The sequence below is a fragment of the Corythoichthys intestinalis genome, chromosome 6, assembly GCF_030265065.1.
Source record: "Corythoichthys intestinalis isolate RoL2023-P3 chromosome 6, ASM3026506v1, whole genome shotgun sequence".
Lineage (NCBI taxonomy): Eukaryota > Metazoa > Chordata > Actinopteri > Syngnathiformes > Syngnathidae > Corythoichthys > Corythoichthys intestinalis.
The window spans coordinates 25,401,039-25,421,070 of NC_080400.1; the positions used below are offsets into that span (position 1 = coordinate 25,401,039).

The window sequence follows — 20,032 nt, forward strand, 5'->3', positions numbered from 1 at the left end:
ATGCACACCCTGTTGAACAGGTTTGATTGTGATGTGTGAGCAGTATTAGTCCTATGCATCCGTAATCTCCTATTAGTGACCTCGCAATTTAGGATCTCAATCACTCCATCATGTCACACGATGAGGGTAAAGTACACGAGGCAGCATGATGTGAGAATGAGATATAACAACAGCAGGACGCTGTGTGTTTGAGACACGTCAGACCTGTCTGTCCGTATGAGGGAAACATGAGAAGCATGTGACAAAGATTGATGGTTAGTTAAAAAAGAAAAAGAAAAAAGAACAAAAACATGGAAGTGACAAGAGGGAAAATTGGAAAGAGAGAAATAATGGAGGGGGAAAGGGGGTGTGCTACTGGCACCGGACGACCAAGGGCCAGATGTTTTGCGGCTAAAAAACTAGAGATGAATCGAAGCCATGTGAAGAGATTTATTAGGTTCCCATAGGAGTGCAGGCAGAATTACATGTATCCCACTTTGTTTACAGTGGCGAGAACCTCGAAACCACCCATCAGCAACACTACTGGTTTGGCTGGGAATGTGAAGACTTAATATTTGGACTTATATAGGCTTTTGTCTCATTTTTTTCCTTCCCTACAAATATGCTGCCGGAGCTTGAAGAGAAACACATGCCTGTTTAGTCTGGGTGCGTGAGGCACAGTAGTCAGCTGTAGCATTGCCCAGTACAGTAGCAACATCTGAATGTCTTTATTTGGCATCTGTTTCCCTCCATTCTACTTGAATTCAGATGTGTTGTAGTGGGCCTGATCTGCCTACTTCTCTTATTGTAGCGGGACAGTACATCTATCGCTGTTTCACCATTGACAAACGTATTAAAGGTATCCTGTATGAAATCAGAATTAATCCCTTATGGATCAATTCTAATTCTGTCCATTTCCATTAATATCGGGGATGGAATACATGCCGTGTCCTCTCGTGTTAATGGTTACGTCGGTAATGGATCTCTGCTGTATTGCTGCTAAGAGCTGACTGAATAATCTGCCCCTGCTGTGGCTGGAAAGACTGAGCCAGCTGTTTAATGATGTCAGCGTGCTGAAGGGGATACGACCACGCTTTCTGCCACTCACTGGCTCAGGACACAGTCGGATTGACCGACCGATATCAATACACGGCAAATGGAACACGTCCGTCGACAACCGAACAGCTGAGCTGACTGCACGAGAAGGAAACACTAACAACTGCTGTTACACGTAACATTACAACACATTCGGCGTGGACTGCTCTGTCTCTGAAGCCAACAAGCGTTGCAGTTCACTTTCGTTTGCCAAAAGGTGATTAGGAACTTTAAACCCTAATCTGGAAGAATGTGTGGTCGGAATAGAAAGGTTACATATGCAAGTAGTAAGTACCATTTAGCACACAGTTTGTCCTGCCAAAGAAGAGGTAGCATATTGCATGCTAGCATTCCAAATATCAGTCCGTGTACAACTGTTGCTGTTACTCATATGGAATGTAATTGGGTCAGTTCTTTTTATGAGCACCAAATTGAATACATCTTCTCACCAAAGCTGTTCAAATCAGTTCGCTACAGTACAATATGATGTCTATTAGGGCTGTAGCTATCGAATATTTTAGTAATCGAGTAATCGACTGAAAATCTTACCGATTAATCGAGTAATCAGATAAAACACATATTTTTTTAGGTAAAGAGCAATTATAACTATACATGAGAAAACAAGACATTTCATCTAATATTGAACCATTTTCAGTCAATCAATGTCTTTATTTTCGATGTACATTGTTGAAAACAGCCAACAATTGCCTTTCAGATGTGACTTGAATAAAAAAAAAGACCAATTCACTGCTTTCACTCGAAAAACTTTTAGATCTTATAGAAAAAAATATATATATGATATATATATATATATTTCTTACCTAAAAATGCCATTACGCTTGATACGTAACACACATCTCTTAAAAGTTAGGTGTTTTTCCCACGTGTTTCAATTGAATTTCCATTTGTGTCAAGCCATTTTTAAGTTCTAGTTAGGTTTTAATTAGTCTAAACTGTAAGTCCTGATAGGATTTTGAGGTTTTGCAGTGTTCAAAATAAATGTATTGTAACATATCAGGTTATAATATGGCGGGGATATTTGCATGCGTTCCTGAATGCACCGCGTGACGTGCGGGGGTGACGGAGGTGGGGGAGAGCGAGAGACGTGCCTTCCTGTTGTTGTTGTCGTTCCACAAGTTCCCAAAAAAACTAAATTATTGCAACCTAACGAAGCTGGTGACTCTTTGTCAACGTTACAGTATGATACCTGCTGTATTGGAGCACATTAGGGACCAGTGCTGCTTGGTGTTTTATCCAGCAATGACTACTGAGCTAAAATTGACAGTTAGCTTCATCATATTTTCATTTTACACCCTTATCACTCTACAACGCTATGTTTTCACAGATTAAATAAAGCCTGTATGTAAGACACGGTAGCCACGCGCAGGGCTAACGTTACGCGAGCGAGTAACGTTAATCTTATTTATTAGCGCTGAGAAGTGTACTGCTTTAAGATGGCAGCTGTTTAATAACACCGCTGACTCGGTCATTTCGCATCTCGTTCAACATACACGTGATATCTATGAAACGCATCAGATGCTACCTGCTTCCGCTGTAGCATCATGCGGGCTAGTTTTTAGCAACGTCGGCGTAGTTTGTAAGTTTGTAGGTTTGGAAGTTTGTAGCACTTCCAAACCTGAAGAAAAATATAAATTACTATAATAACCGGTATCAGTTATCATAATTTTATGTCTGTATTGCAATTATTAAGCGTAAAAGGAAAATAAGCTCCTTTATCTATATGTTTTATATCTTTCAAACTGTGTTGTAGCGGTACAGTATTGCATCGATACTGCACTACTCCAAAAAATGGAGTCAGAGCAATTCTATTATATATGGTAGAAGAGACAAAAAAATAAAACTGACAGAAGAACTGAAGTGATAGTTACTCAGCCGTGTCTAGGTTAAGAATTATGTGGCCTAACAAACATTTTAAAAGTTAAGGCTGCGAAGTTTGGGTTTTCAAAAGAGTGAGGTTTGACCAACCTAGTTTTCACAGCGCGAGCTAGCATGTGTTACATTTAACTAAATGTAAATGGGGTGTTGTTTTTTTTTTTTATTATACCCCCTTGTCAGAGCAAGAATACAGACAATGCTGGCACCAATTCTGGTATCTCTACTAGAAAACAGCCACTACTAGTTTTGCTGCTGATGAAAAAAACTGAACGCCGCTGAACTGTAGTGCTTGGTGGAAACAGGTTTTACTGTGATAGTTCACGTTTCATCACACACATTTGAAGCATCGCAAACCCTGTTAACCCCTCATTTATTTTTTTTTCCTGTACAGATTGACGCCCTGAGCAAGAGGAGTAAAGAAGCAGAGGCCGCCTTCTTAAACGTGTACAAGAAAATAATCGATGTCCCAGGTGAGTCCACACCTCATCTCGTGTTGAGCGGGCTATAAAAGTGTCATCAGGTGGACACTTTCATGCATGCAAACAGCACCAACAAATGAAGACAGGAAAAAAGCATGGCACCATCCCTCAGTGCCCCTCTAAGGTGCATCCGGGCGTGCTGTGGCACCCTAATATGTCCACATGAGTGTTGGTCTTTACGGAGTTGCCTATAAGAGTTTTTTTTTTCGAAGGTGTCCTCTCTACATGAGCTTTTTGAGTGCTTGCTCGACTGGCTGCAGCATCATATAAGAGCAGTCAGCATGTCGAGGTCGAAGAGGGACACGGTGCACAGTCACACTGCTGGTGGAACATCTTAGGCTATAAGGGGCCCTAAAGGGGCCACGTAAGATGCTTTGAGTTCATCTATAGCGTAAGGAGGTCATCATATTCCCACACGGTTAGACCTACAGTAATATCTTTGGATTGTACTGCTCCCAATAAGTCAGCGTCGGCACTGACGGGGGCTATTCTTAACTCGTAGCGAGACAATGATGTAATGCCTGATGCACACACAGCAGTAGCCTGACTAATGCAGCAGTCTTGAAAGTGGAAACAGTGCGTTTTGTTCTGTCTTCTATCAGCTGAAGGCCTGGTTAGTCAACCCACTGTGCTCTGTTGTAGATTAAAGGTGTCTGGCGAGAGCATTTAGCACCAGTGGCCCACAAGTCAAACTGCTTTTAACTGGCTGTACAGTAGATTTGAAGGGAGCAGGCGGGGGTGGTGTGAAGGACAAAGGTTTGATAAGACAGAGAAAGTTACATTTCAAGGGCGCCAACTTCCAGGCAGATAGGAGTCTCCATTCAGGCTGTCTGGTTATGTTTCTCATTGTTTGTTTGTATGGCGTGCGCGTGGCCAACACGAACACATTCACGCTTGTGTGTTTGTTGTAGTTCGGCCCCGCATGGTGTGTCACCTTGACAGCACGGAATCAGCATGAAATTCTCCAATCGTTCTCTGTTGATCTCTCATTAGCATAGTTAAGATATCTAACTGTGTCAGACATGAGGCGCGCGCACATGCACACACAGCTCTTACCCCCAGCTGTAAGCTGTCAGTTCCTCTTATCTGCACTACACACACACGCACGCACGCACTCACACACACAAACTGCTCTTTTTGCTGGCATGCTGATGAGCGTCGCCCGCGTCTCTTGGCTGCCTGTCACCAGTCTGCCACCCATGAGCACCAATCAGATGTGATTGGCCTGACTGACAGGCTTCTCTTCATCACACTGACAGTTAACCCTGCTGTGTATTCAGACATGTTGGGAAGATGCCTCCAGAAAGTTGTCTTTCTTGCTCGATTTTCTTTTTTTTTTAACATACTCTATTGATTTTGTTTCCTATTACGAGGAAATTATTTACTCTGATCATGAAAGCATGGCAGGGGCTTGGAAGCAACTTGTGACTATCCATTAATAGGGATGTCCCAATCGCATATTTTGGTAACAGAGTTCGTTACCTGATTTTGAGAATCTGCTGATACGGAGTCCCGATCGAATACCGACATTTTATTTATTATTTGAACAACCGTCACAAACATTTACAGTACTGTTCTGTTTACAGTACTTCCTCTTCTGCTTTTTCCAGGAGTGTTGCTGGGTATAAAACGTATATATTTTTGCTTGTTTTGGAAATGCTATTGTATTTCTGGATTATTTTGTTTCCTTTTAGCACTTTTTTTTTTTTAAAAATAAAAATTGTTCCTTTTCACCCGCGTCCGATCCTCTGAAAAATGGTCTGATTGACCCGATTTCTGATCATGTGATCGGATTGGGGACATCCCTATTCATGATTAACCACTTGATTACGACATGAGCAGATCAACAGTTATAGTTGATATTGGCGTGATGGTGACAATACATGCGTAATATAAAAAGTTGAGATGTATTTCACACATAACTAGAGCAACACGAGAGCAAACTCTCTCCTCAGCAGCCATATTTAAATCATCGCTACCTTTGCCCTCATGCCTCAAAATGTTATCACTCTTTCTCCTCTCATCATATCACCTGCTCTACAATTTTGACTTAGAGGTGTGATTTTGATTGAGAAAGGTTGATTTTCTGTGATTGTGATTGGTTGGCAAGCAGGTCACGGTAACCCACCACCTACCCATAGTTAGCTGGTGTAGGCTCCCATCACCATGCTCGTTAGGATGAGCGGTACAGAATATGAATGAATAAATCCTGCAAATTTAACAATCCCTTTATTTGTTCCTGAGTTCTCTAGAACACAAACACAGAAAGACAAACAGACATACGAACCAAATGCATAGCTTCCGCCTCTGTAGGTTTCACCTACTGGTGGAGGTAAAACTGAAAATAAAGTCAAGGTTAGCTAAATTAATGTAGCTTCCCACTAGCAGGTTAAGCCTACAGTACCTGATCAAAAATAGGCACAGCTTGGCCAGTGCACTGTCAATTTCTTTACTGAACAAAGTATAACAAAAAAAAACATGTTCATATTTATTCCAAAGCTACGAATGTATAAACCAGGGGTGCCCTAGTCCGGTCCTCGAGAGCCCCTATCCAGCTTGTTTTCCATGTCTCCCTCCTTGAACACACCTGAATCAAATGATCAGCTCATCGGCAAGCTCTGCACGAGCCTGATAATGATCCTGATTATTTGAGTCAGGTGTGTTGGAGGAGGGAGAAATGGAAAACAAGCTGGATAGGTGCTCTCGAGGACTGGACTTGAGCACCCCTGGTATAAACAGTCGCCTCAAACTGCATAACTAACTCTTAATAGCTATCCAACTCCATAAATTGATTGGCTGACGGTCATATCAATCACCAGCGATGGCCCCATCACGTAATTTTAACAAAGAATGGTAAAAAAAATATATTGTTTTTGATTAACACTTTTTTTTGCACTTGTATGGTTGTCAAGAGTAATAAAATGTTACTTAAACATGGCCTGCTGATTTAATAAAGTTTCATGATGGCTAAATTTGACCCAGATTGACATATTCATTAAATATAAATTTATTTTGAAAATTGTAATTACATTTTACATGTATTATACTGATTATAATCCCTCAAGGGGAAATTACATTTAGACTCCGTTGTACATCTTTTGTTGCACACTACACAGAGAAGCAAACCACAAGGCCAGATGTCAGTTATGGGGCTTTGCAAATGGAGACCGCACCCCTGAGTTGAGGTTAAATCAATTATTTAAAACTGGATTAAATCACTTGACATTATTTCTGAAGGAAAAGCCCCAAATATATTGTGTTTTATCTTTTTAGGCTTAGACTAGGAACAAGCAAGCAAATAGCTGCACAACCACTGGTTATATAGTCACTGCACACTTCCTGTTGGATCCATTTATCATTCAGACAGACGTCATCAGTGGTGGTAGTAGCAGACTTTCTGCTGTCTGGTTTGTTAAGAATAGATCCTGTTTCGAGAAACTCGACATAGATGGTAGAGATGCTACTAGTCGTTAAAGCAACGTGATGACCATAAAGATTCTCAAACAGGTGCAGAAATACATTAAAGGACAGAAAAATCTCTTGCCAGGTGCCTCTTTCATAGCACTCTTGCAATATTTGCGAAATAGGGCAAGGAAATGATACACTGCTCGTACAAAAACTGTATGTGCTGTCAAATGCTGATGGCTTCACGTCTTTCCAAGTGATACCTGAAGTGAAATAGAAAAATGCCGTGTAAAATGATTTTTTTTTTTTTTTTGGTCTGTGTGTTGCCATGGTTAATAAGACCGGATGATGCCGCCTTAAATATATATTAAAAAAAAAAAAAATTCACAATAAATTTCCCATTTTAAGTGATGCAGCTCAGCAGCAGCTTGTTTCCCTGCCACACTATGATAACGCCAGTACTGTACTTGTGATATTATTTTGTCCTTGACTGCACTAGTGGTTCTCCGGTGGGGGAGCAGAGGTCACGGTCAGCGCCAAAATAATGTTCCCGGAGCCTTTAGAGATTCATCGCCTTGCTCAAGGACACCTCAGCGGGGGCAAACGTTTGCTCTCACGGGGTCTGCTGAATGTGGTTATTGCGTTCTTGTAATCTGCTTGGTGCCCGGTGTTAAATGTTTTGCGTGTACTCTCGTGGCAGATCCCGTACCTGTGCTGGAGCTGGCTCAGCAGCTGCAGCTGAAGCTCCAGAGAATGCACGACATTGAGACGGAGAACTCCAAACTTCGAGAGACACTGGAGGACTACAACAAAGAGTTTGCAGAAGTCAAAAATCAAGGTGAGAAGTAAACGTGTCTGCATGATGATATTTTCTCTTCATGTGTCACAATTGTTGTTTTAAAACAGCCATGTCTGGCCTACAGCCCACCTTGCGTTCACCATAATTTCTAAAATATAATGAGGTCTAGTACAGGGGGTGCTTTAATCCGGTCCTCGACAGCCCTAATCCAGCTTCTTTTCCATGTCTTTCCTTTAACACACCTGAATCAAATGATCAGCTCGCTAGCAAGCCCAGCAGGAGCCTGATAACGATCCTGATTATTTGATTCGGGTGTGTTGGAGGAGGGAGACATGGAAAACAAGCTGGATAGGGGATCTCGAGGACTAGATATAGGCACTTTCGCTAGTTTATAAACAAGTTTTTCCATAGTGTTGGTTTTAAAAGGATCGACAGCACCGTGATCATGTCCACGCCAGTGGGAAGAATCATCTATGTATGTATATATGAATAAAAACCAATATTTCCCAGAAGTAGGCGAAACAGCTGTTGTCAGACTTTTTTTTTAAATGCTAGTACTATTTTAGCTAATCAAATGCGAGTATCTCACATTGTCTGGCCTTCTCGTCGCGTATTAGCTACCCACCTTGCTACGTGGAGAAATAGGCTTTAATGGACCCAGGAAGTATAGCGAGCATTGTGTGAGTCTCAGAAAGACAAAGGAGAACGTCAGCAACAGATTGAACTATGTGCTGTACGCTTGGCGTGACTGATGTTATGACCCTCACACAATGGCTGCGCTCGTAAGCGGGGTAATTTTTCTGGTCTAAACACTATTTTCTCCTTTATTAGACGTCTAAGAAATGTGATTTTTATACTTCAACAATTTGTGCAACGGTCTTTAACATGGAAGGCATTTTTCCTTGGTGTTCTTTGTTGCTTTAATCATTTAAAATTAAATTATTCACTACCATTGACAGCTATAAACATCAAATCCATTTTAACCGGGATGGTTTGCATTAAATGATCATGTTTCCGTACGATTGTTGGCCATTGACATCCAGTCCATTTGGACTGGGAAGGCTAGGGTGCCAAAAAGAGCAGCAATTGCGGATCGAACAATTAGCGCTGTAAATGGCAGCCAATTAGTCAAATGTACAGGTCATTCATTTGAATGTACTCTCTAATCCCATGATTTTATACCAATATTTGCCATTGAAATGAAAGCTAACAAAAAGTGAATATGAATCTTCTGTATCCATATAATACTGTGAATTAAAGTAACATTTATATTGAAAATATTTTTCATGAATTGGATCATTTCTGAACTGCAGTGTTCGTAAACCTTAGCTCCACTGTATTAGTTCTCGTGTTGTCTACAAATGACCTGGCTCCTCAATACTTCTGAGAAATTCTCCAAATTAGCGTAGCCTTGCTTATGAGGGCTGCTGACGCATTCTGCGACCATGAAATAGCAAGAGGGAGAACAATATTTTCTTTCACAACACATGCAATGATGAAAAGCAAAACTATCACTAGGGAGCCTGTTAATCAGATTTGAAAATAAATAATCTATCCTGACATCACGAGCAACTTGAGAGCCGGGTGCCACTTTGAATTACGGCTTTATAAATCTTGAGTGTGATTTGGAAATGGTTGCAATTATAATTAAAAATAGATAGCCCGACAAGTTGTATGCAGTGAAAATGTGAATAGAATCAAGTGTTCCATTTGCATTAGCGGTCCCAGCTCCCCAACATTAACGTCAGCGAGTTGACAATATTTTTACAGTGCAGAGAAACCTGCTCGGCCGACATTTTCAATCCACATTTGGAAATATTTGAATGGCTCTTGCATTATTGAAAGCACAAAATGTACAAGGTTTTACTCTTCCAATTAGGTTTTCAGGGGGAAAGAACATGTGGCACATTTTCATGAATAAAAAACGACAGGCTACCTCAGGGTAAAGAAAGATGGAAAAAGTGACAAAGGCAGAGATGAGCGAGAAGGAGTTGTAAAAGTGGTTTAATTTCAAGTCCAAGGAAGGGAAGAGGAAAGGAGGAGGGATGGAGAGAGAGGGGAATGTTTTGGAATCTCCCTTTTCTCAGTGAGGGTTAATTGGAGCAGCTCGATAGCGGCAGGGTTCCATTCTACTATTGATTTTCCTGTTCCCTCGTCCTTTATCCCTCCTTCCCACTTCAATGGATGGGGGATATTTAAACCCCAAAACAAGCCGTGGAACTCCCACTCCTGTTAAACACACACACACACACACACACACACATGCTGAGCTGCACATGCACACCCACATACAAATGGTGCTGGGGCCATTGATCCTTGCAACCTAAATGTTTAAAGTTCAGTTAAGCAGTTAAGGGGTAAGAGGGCTCCAAGGGGACTCTCCTCTATTGATTATGTGTCAGAGTTGTGAGACTGGAGTTTAAATCACACGCGCACACACACGTGTGCTAAGAGCCCTCAGTCAAAGGCTGCGATGCTCTTTATCACTGTCTCGGGCATTTATATCTTTCTCTGAGAAATCCACACACATACACAAGAGGCCTATTTATTACTCCAGTTATGTGTTAGATTTATTTGTGGGCCGCCCCGTGTAGAGCTCAGTCGTCAGCGGGTTATGGGGTTTCAGCACTAATGCAGTCCTAATGAATACAGCGTATCTGCTCTCGGAGAACACGGGCGTATCCTCCATCCGCTTAAGATGGGAAGGCCAGGCAGGAGGCACACATACTCACAGTAACAAAAATTAAATATATAGTTAATTTATTTATTTAAATGTAGTATACTACTATATGTATATACACAATGATACTTTATAATATAAAGTAACTAACATTAGTGCAGTCATGGATTACAGTAAGCAGGCCAGTGCTGTTTCCATATATATTTTTATTATATGATGTATATACAGGACATATGTATATATTTTCCCCAAGTGGGAGCTTCCATGATCCTAATAAATTTAATAATGATTTAAAAAATATATTATGTAACTATGTAATATATAAATTATTTTATTAAATAAAAATGCACGTTGATACGACGCACATAAAGGTAACTTCCATTTTTAAAAAAAAATTGTTAGAAAGTTGTATGGACTTACAATCCGCTAGCTTGTTGTTTCTTGTTGTCTTAGAATATTATACTTGGGTGATGGCGCTTCAAGTGTTCGTTCATAGCCGACGTGCTACCATGGTATGCGAGCTCAGCTTAGCAAAGAGTACACACAGTGGCACCCTCCATATTTTCCTTGAAATAATTCCAGGCTCTGGCTATTCTGGTCCGCTTTTTTGGCTTTATGCCACTTTCACGTGTCACCAATTCTGCCCTTTTTGGTAATTGGTGGTTGGCTTGTTGTTGACTGTTCGTCCGAGTTCCTCCTCATGAAGGCGGCGGCGTGCATAAAAACACCAAGAGGCGTCGGATGGCTCTTTATGGGTACATTTATTGACCAACACAAAAACGTGGGGGATGCAGCTACTGAACTCCGCGCGACCCGCGCACTTTCCCAACTCACTGATCACGCTCCCTCTGTCTCGCTTGTCCACTTTCTTCCTCTTTGCTCAATCTGACAATGCCGGTCACATTGAAATAACAGCGGTCCCCTTGGGGGTGCCAGTAACAACCCGCCATTCTAAACTTTATCCGCTTGTAATTTTTTTTTTTAACCCGTCATTACCCGTCGACGGTATGTTTTGTCCGTTGACGCATTTACGTCATCGATGACGTCGACAACGTCGACTAGTCGGGACAGCTCTAATAACAATATATTTGAAAGAAAAAGCATGTTATTTTGCCTCATTCAAATTTTAATATCTGAACATTTAAATATGTAAACTAAAGTGCAATCACATTCGTAAATGAATGGCTTCCTGGTTTTTGAAATGTAAATAAACCATTCTATTGTGATAAAACAACAAAATTGCAATAACTGGATTAACCATCAAAGTGAGGTCTAACTGTAACTGTTGTCTTGAAACAAATCTGAATAAGGAAAAACATTGCAATAAAATAATGCAAACTGGTTAAACTTGAGAGTAGCTTAGATCTGTCATGACAGAACATTACTCCTCAAGTTCAGCATTCGCTTCAGTGATATCTGGCGCCATATAGCGTCGCAAATGCGTATAATGTCTAGACCCTGAATATAAGACGACCCCCAATTTTCTCAGTCTTATTTCAATGCAAAAAAACACCGTCTTATATTCGGGCCAATACGATATATGCATTTGTACTTCTTCTTTTTTTTTTTTTTTTTTTTTTTAAATGTTTAAGTATTTTCCAATTAATGCCCTTTACATTGGCATTGGTTCTACGACCACAGAGGCTCGAGAAACTTAGTTTGAAAGGTGTCAATTTTGAAACCCCATGTGATGGTGCGTTTCAGGGGGCAGTGATTGTTTTGTGGCAAACTATAAACGCATCCTATAGCATCGTCGTCATAGCATTCTGTTCGCATATGTCACGGCCAATGAAACCTTAGTAAATGCGCTTTCTTGGAAGTTTGGGACACTCGAAAATTGAGACCTGGATGTACTGTACGTTTGTGTAGAACTGTTGTTCACAAACACAACAAAAAAATTATTCCGTTCTCGCCAAAACTAGTAAAGCTCTTTACAAGGCTATGACAATCCCTCCTACTCCTTAAAATAAGACTCTGTATTTTCGTGTGCAAAAAGTGGAATCGATCGAGAGTAGACATGTGCCGATTAATGATTTCAAGGTATACTGTGATATGAAAACGTCAAGGCTTCAAAACCGCAAAGATTTTCCGTCAAACCGTCCCTAAGGTATTAGCTATTTTTCATGTCCCAAAAATGCATGGAGAAATCACTCACTTGCAGTGAGTGGCTGCAGAGGAGGCAATACATCCAACATGATTACGTACTTATACAAAATTAAAGGGCAGTAAACACTCATGAAAGTTTCCCACCAGCTATGAGTGTTAACTCCAGCGTGTTTAGTGTGTCTAGCGGTGGTAAAACGTGGTGTCTTTTCTCTCTCTGGCAACTGTCTGTGTTTAGAAAGAGAGTGTGTCTATAATGGAAACATGATACAAGTCATACACTTGTGCTTTTTATGGAAAATAATTCAATATTTTTTGTTCTGATGCCGGTAATAAAGTTGAGCTGTGGCTGTGGGTTAATGCTCACATAAAGGACTGCTTATTTTATTTAGAACATATATATATATTTAAATTTATTTTAACCTAACATTATACTTATTTTCCAATTTGCTAACAAGTTTTGGAAAATAAAAATCCTGTTCATTTTTTTTTTTTTTTTTTAATTTTAACCCAGATATCTCAAAGTAACACATTTTAGAGCTGTAATAGCGATAACGTGATACTGTGAAACCGTGATATTTTGGCTTATGGTTATTATACCGTCCGTCAGAATATCACAGTGGCACATGCCTAATCGAGAGCCAGGCGAGTGGGCCGAGTTCTAGCAGCGATAAATCCGAGCGAAGTCACTCACAGCCAGATTAAATGACGACTGGCAGAGGAGTTGTGGAAGTCGCAGAGGAACAAAAATGTGACAGAAAGAGGAGGTGGTCATGCTATAAACATATAATACTAAACGACACCAAATGCACGGGTATGCATTTCAATACTACTTTATTTGTATACTGTTCGCTTGATCAAACTCCAACCTAGTCACACATGGGCTCAAATACACTGTATTCGATGTGATGTGGGACATCAATGGAAAGAAACTTCAGAACAAGTGTGTAGCAGCGCTGAAACAAATTTATTTTCCTTCATTTAGTCATTTGCATATTTCTTTGATACCTCAAAACACTTCCAGAACACGGACATGTTGGCCAGTAGTGCTAGCTCGCCATGTTTTGATTACATCATCACAAGAGGACAACAGTTCTTCACACTGCTCGAAGTGAACTTTCGGTCATTTAACCGAAACCTGAAAATGCGATTTTACCTATCTTCTGCCGAAGGTTTTCGGTGCCAAATTTTCCGTCACATCTCTAACAATAACACTATATTATCATAACATTCTTGCTGACAAATGAGTGTCTTTCTTAACGCATTACCTGCCATTGACAACACTAGACGTCCAATTGATTTAAACTTAGAGGCCTGATTTTTAATTGTGATGTTTGAATGCAGCCAATGAGTTAACATGGAAACAATTCTAGTGGAACATTTTGGTCTCGTGGAAAATTTTGGTAGCAATTTGTTAGTTCCTTTACTGAACAGTGACATAGTTTTGAAACGATTGCTGCCAGCCTCTCCCAGTCAAAACAGATTGGATGTCTATCACTGTCAATGGCAATCAATGTTAATTTATGAAATAAAATGCAAAACATTTTGGCAGTAGGAAGGTTGTTCATGTGTTTACTTAGTTTCAGTGTTGTGGGTGGAAATCTGACAGTTAATGTGTGGTCAATGTAAAAACAGCTCTGGTTCGTCTAGCACTGTCAGTGGAAGCCAATGAGTTAATATTTGCCTAATGAGACATATTGTGACATCCCACCGTCACTGATTCCAAATCTGCTCGTTTGCAGAAAAGTTTGATTGCAATGGAATCATAGTAAAAAACTAACAAACACATAAATGATAAGCAGGGGGATATTTACAATTTTGTGTCATTGATGAAATATTTCATTATTTTGTTGTTCTTTTGGGGGGACAACGGAACATTTTGTTTTGAATATTACAGTATTGTCGCATGTGGCCTGTCCAACATCAAGAAACTGCACCTTTGAGTTATTCAAGTTACAATTCGATTTACAGGTTGTATTTGCAGCTGGGGATTTTGAGGCAGACATGCTTAAAAAAAAAAAAGTTTTCACTAAACTGAAAATTATCATTGACACTGAGCTGTGCTTTTCCTTCTCGCAGAGGTGACCATCAAAGCCTTGAAGGAAAAGATACGGGAATATGAGCAGACGCTGAAGAACCAAGCTGAGAACCTGGCACAAGAAACGCAACTCCAGTTACACAACGACTATGCAGAGAAAGAGAGGTGCGTGTTTGCCTGTTGTGATTCCAATCCTTGGATGATTGTGTTATATTTCTATTAGATTTAGCAGTGCAGCTTTAAAAAGTCAGACCATTCTCATCATTCATTCGTTTAGCCAACGCGCTTGTATTATGTCTTTTCAATGAATTACTGATTGGAAAGTAAAACAATTAGTGCTGTCCCAACTAGTCGACATAGTCGACGTTATTGATGACATAAATGTGTCGACGAGCAGAACATCCTGTCGACGGTTAATGAAGGGTTAAAAAAATATATGTGTGGAAAGTTGATAATCGCAGACGCTCAGTATGCAATACGAGAAAGCGGCACAAAGCCAAAAAAGCGCACCAGAGTGGCCAAAACATTGACTTATTTCAACGAAACAAAGGAGGGTACACTCTTGTGTCCTGTCTCTTCATTGCCAAGCTTGGTTGCCTGTCGGCCGTGAATGAACACCTAAAGCGGCGTCACCCAGTTGTAATTTTGGAAGACGACAGAAGACAACAAGCTGGCAGATCACAAGTCCATCTAACTAACTAATAACATTTTTATTGAAGTTGCTAAGTAGGGGTGTGCCATCTTAGGCACCCCATGATTCGATTCGATTACGATACAGGGTGCTCCGATTCGATTTTTGAACGATGATCGCGGTATTGACTATGATCGCGGTTATCGCGATTATCAATGCATTGTACAGTGCTGATTTATAAAGTAGCCAAACAAATTTATGTACATTATTTATTTAAAATAACCTTATGATTCAACAGGAAAGATGGACACATGCCCATACAACAAAAAGCTGCCCTTAAGATGCTTTTTTTATTTATTTATTGTGGATAATCACAACTGCTCTTTACAGTGCCACACACACAATCATTACAGCACGTGCACTATCTTCTCTCCCTCTCTCTTCCGCAACAGCAGATTTCTGTACTATTTCGCATGTTTGTAGTGTTACCGCTGTACTTAATCATTGTTTTACACGTTCTGCATATGAAATGCACGTTGGCGAATAAGCTAATTAGCTTAGCGCTCGGTGCTAACTATTAACATCTCAAAAACGACAACAGTAAAGGCTAAACAGTACAAGAGGCTTCGTGTACTCACCTCTTATAGACGTACACAGAACAGAACACACTCAGGACATTTTTCAATTGAAATGCCTTAAAACTACTGCTGGACAGTAGGAAAGACAAGGAGCAATGAACTCTCTCTCTTCCCCTCTCGCTCTAAAAAGTAACTTGCGCACAAAAGCACGACACGCTTCTGTGCCTGCCTGCCTGCCTGCCTGCCTGCCTTATTTTCCAATCTTTTAAAAAGAAGTAAATCTCTCTCCCAGTAACTGGGAGCATCATCACCACCATCCTAACGTTGTGCGTGTGTCCATTAACGGTGTCCGGGCGGCAGATGTGTCTTGAATTTCGTTCGGCAACAAGCGGCTGTCATAAAGTTATGAGTGAAAATAATCGTTTTTGAACCTTTATGAATCGTAATCTAATCGTTACGTGTCGAATCGCGATGCATGTAATAATGGATTTTTTTTTAAAACTCCTCTATTGCTAAGCCTGTCGCAATATGCAAAAAGTCTGTTTATCGCATGGTAAATGAAAATGAGGGTTGTAATTTTCTCGGCTGTGTTTTATTGCCAAGTGCGTGCGTGCATACATTTGTGTGTGCGTGTACACGTCCGTGTTGATGGCATATGAGACTCCAGTTCTTTTCGCAGATGTTTATTGGTCATCAACACGCCGTAGAATTAAAGTTCAGACATGCAAAATAAGGAAACGCATCGATATTAAACACTGTAAACCAGGGGTGTCCAAACTTTTTGCAAAGGGGGCCAGATTTGGTGTGGTAAAAATGTGGGGGGCCGACCTTGGCTAACGTCCTTTACGTAGAACAATATATTTAGGCAAATTTTAGCAAGCGATTCTGTGTGTCTCATTTTCTTTATCATTTTTTTAAATTAATATTTTCAACAATATTGCAACTAGCCTTTGTGGCGTTCTCTTTCGCCTCTCGGGCTCTTGTGAAATACTGCTGCTGTAAAATTAAACTAGCTTCAAGTTGCTTCAATATCTAGCTAAGTATCTTCCCTGTAATCTTGTACATATCAGCTTGTCTTGTTTGGTAATATCGCCTCACATTGAACTTTTCAAAAACACCGACTGTCTCCTTGCAAATGAGGCAGACACACAATTGTTGCGTATTTTAGTCAAGCAATAGTCCAATTTCCACCTATCCATGAAGCGTCGGCCGTCGCAGTCAACTTTTTTTTTGTTGGTTTGTTGATTGTCGCCATCTTAGAATATTGGAAGTAAAGGGTCACACATGGTAATGTTGCTTAGAGTGCTGCCACCTTTTAGTGGGTAAATGAGGAGCAGCATTTAGTGTGTAAGCTGGTCGCGGTACTGCTGACCAATTTATTAAGTCTGTGTGCGGGCCAGACGTTATTGATTTTATGACAGAGGCTGGGGGCCGAATATAATTTGACCACGGGCCGCATTTGGCCCCCGGGCTGGACTTTGGACATGTCTGCTGTAAACGTTAGCGTTGTTACATTGAGGCTAATAGGGGAAAAAAGACAACCTACTTTAGCCAGCTATAAAACATTGGAAGTCTTCTCCATAATGCAAACTTGAGGTTAAAAGGTGACACGTTTAACATGAGAAATAGCTGGTTAACAGAATTTGCACCAAAAAAAATTCTATTACTGACACCACATGCAATGGAGTGTAAAGCGTACGGTCAGCGGTTTAGCGAACGTACTTCCAGTGAACATTTCAAAATAAAAGCATGTCCTTTTTGTCATATAAAAACGATTCCTGGAGTTAATCCCACATACTTCAGAATTCAGATTCTACACTAAGATTACCTTTACAATGACACACTTTATGAAAAATCTGATTGGCAATGCAATGGCTATTATAATGCTGTTATATATAATAGTATACTATATAATATACTGTATACTGTATAGAGCAGGGCGGTAAACCGAAAATTTACCGTCACCGAAATTCTTAACGATGACCGACGTAATTTTGACCATGTCGGTAAATTCGGTAAATTAATAAAACAAGAAAATATAGTCTTTTCATCCCGCTTTGATTCTGTGTTGTTCGTCTATGTTCATTCCCCTTTAAGAAAGCAGTGAATGTGCTTACGTAGGGAGTCACGTGATCATCAGGAAGCCAATCAAACAAAAGCCCGGTAAGCTAACGCTAGCAGCTAACGCTACAAGCAAAACGTGATGGAGTGTGGCTTAAGGGAGGTTCACCAAACTTTCAACCGACATTTAGTAGACTCTTGGTGGCATCCAGACGGGCTTTCACCCGCTGTCCTCCTTTGTTCTCACGATTTCCGGAGATGGTGCTTTCAGTGCTTTCTACTGGTAGCGAGGCTAACGCTAGCTAGCGGCTAACGCTACAAATGAACGTTATGGAGTCGGATAGCGGCTCTAACATTGTCGAAACGGCTGAACTTAATGAGTGGATTGGGCACCGACTGCATCTAGCAATTACTAAGTGGCTTTATTTTGTATCTGTCTGTGTGTGATTCCTCTGATAGCTTTTGTGATGGTAAAGCATTCAGCATAAAGTACAATCCAACGGCAAAACTTATAATGACCGAGAAATGGCCCCAGCTATTTTCATTGTGCGTGCATTTATTAAAAAATGCACTGGGGGGGGGGGGGGGGGGGGACCCTTAAACCATAAAGTAAACACTTGTATTTAATAATTATGTCACAGCAGCCATTAACAATAAGTTGTCTTTTTGAAGTCTACTGTTCAAGCTGCAAGTCATTTGTGTTACAATTACATGTTTGCACAGGCATATTGATTTTGACAATGTACATTGTTCAAGTCATACACGCTGTTATAAATGTTCATACTTGAATTCTTATTGCTTACAATACATTTTGTATAAACTTAATGTTTAGACTGCATGTACAATTGTTAAATACAGTATATCAAATTGAATGCTGGTAAATAAATCAACAAGAAATAGTTAATCTGTATTTCATGCATTGATTCAGATTTTCAAATTATATAACAGTCCGCTTGGGCGAATTTATCGGCATTTATCGTTATCGAGATAAATCTGCTCAATTTATCGTGATACATGTTTAAGGCCATATCGCCCAGCCCTAATACTGTATAATATTAATGCTAGATTTTAGATAATGCTAGATCAAGGCTCATGTTGGAAAGGCGAAGTCAGTGATCTGAATCTGTTTACATTCCATTCTTTTGCACTAGTTAATGCTATCAGCAAAATTGGTAAAAAAAAGAAATATATCTGTATATATACATTTTTTTTTAATCATTAGATTAGTCGACTAATTGTACAAATCTTTAGCTGACTAATCGGGACAAAACTAGTCGTTTGAGACAGCATTAAAACCAATGTCTGTATTTTTCCCCCATGGCAGTGCCACTTACCTTGATTCTTTCTTCACCACAAACTATTTCCACCATTCTGTCTTGGGTTAATTTTACACGTGGCTCATTTGAAATAACTCTGATTTGATAAGGTTAAGATCAGTGTTCATAATTAATTGCCATGGACCACTTCCTGTTTGAATAAATCCATTTATAGTTCTTTTTTTAAAGTCTGATTTTTGTCAGAAACACTGGACGCTTGTGTTCGTGATAATGAATAAAAAAAAAATGAATAAAAAAATAAAAAAACGCACTGCTGCCAGATATTTTATCACTGGAAAATGTTATCTTGTGATGCCTCATTAGGTCAGAATTGTCAAAGGCATGTGTTAAATGTGGTTATACTCGTTAGTGTTTATGCCTTTTCAGAGTTAGAAGGGACATGCTTGTGTTTTTTAAGATACTGTACAAAAATGCTGTTAAGATTAAGTTCATGAAAGTAGTTTGCAATTTTCTGTGAAATCATAATTTTGTCTTATTTGTTAAGTTAGTTAAGCCAAATATGATCTGTATAAAATCAGGCAATCTTGCGCCTCTAATTTAGATGCAATAAACCACAGTCGAGGAAAAACATCCAATCAAAAAACAAAAGTTATGATTTGCGATGTGTCAGTCATTTCTTTGCATTACAACTTATTTATTAATTTATTCACTGCTTCTTTATAGGCCGCTTATTTAACTCACTAGCTTCCAATGATGGTGCTAGGCGAATGGCGAATGATTGCCACCAACCCTCCCAGTCAAAATTGGCATTTCTTCTTTAAACATAATACGTTCAATTTGAAATTTCAGATAGGTGTCAATCGACTGTTTGATAATGGACTCTTAATATTACTACTAATAGTAATACAAAGAAACTCTTTTTGAATTCTTAACACTAAACCATTCTTAACAAAATCCTAAGGTCTCCTTCACTTGGCGCTCGGCAAATTGTGGCAATCCCATGTACAGTAG

The 20,032-nt window shown here is 39.9% G+C and overlaps 1 protein-coding gene across 5 annotated transcripts in view; it reads left to right on the top strand.

The window, feature by feature from the left end:
- Positions 1–20,032, top strand: part of cux1b (cut-like homeobox 1b) — a 166,726-nt gene that overhangs the window by 65,542 nt on the left and 81,152 nt on the right. For all 5 annotated transcript variants that reach the window (XM_057839484.1, XM_057839479.1, XM_057839482.1 and 2 more), the window contains exons 4-6: positions 3,362–3,440; positions 7,555–7,692; positions 14,516–14,639. In XM_057839484.1, the coding sequence (XP_057695467.1) occupies positions 3,362–3,440; positions 7,555–7,692; positions 14,516–14,639 (341 nt within the window). The remainder of the gene's footprint in view (positions 1–3,361; positions 3,441–7,554; positions 7,693–14,515; positions 14,640–20,032) is intronic.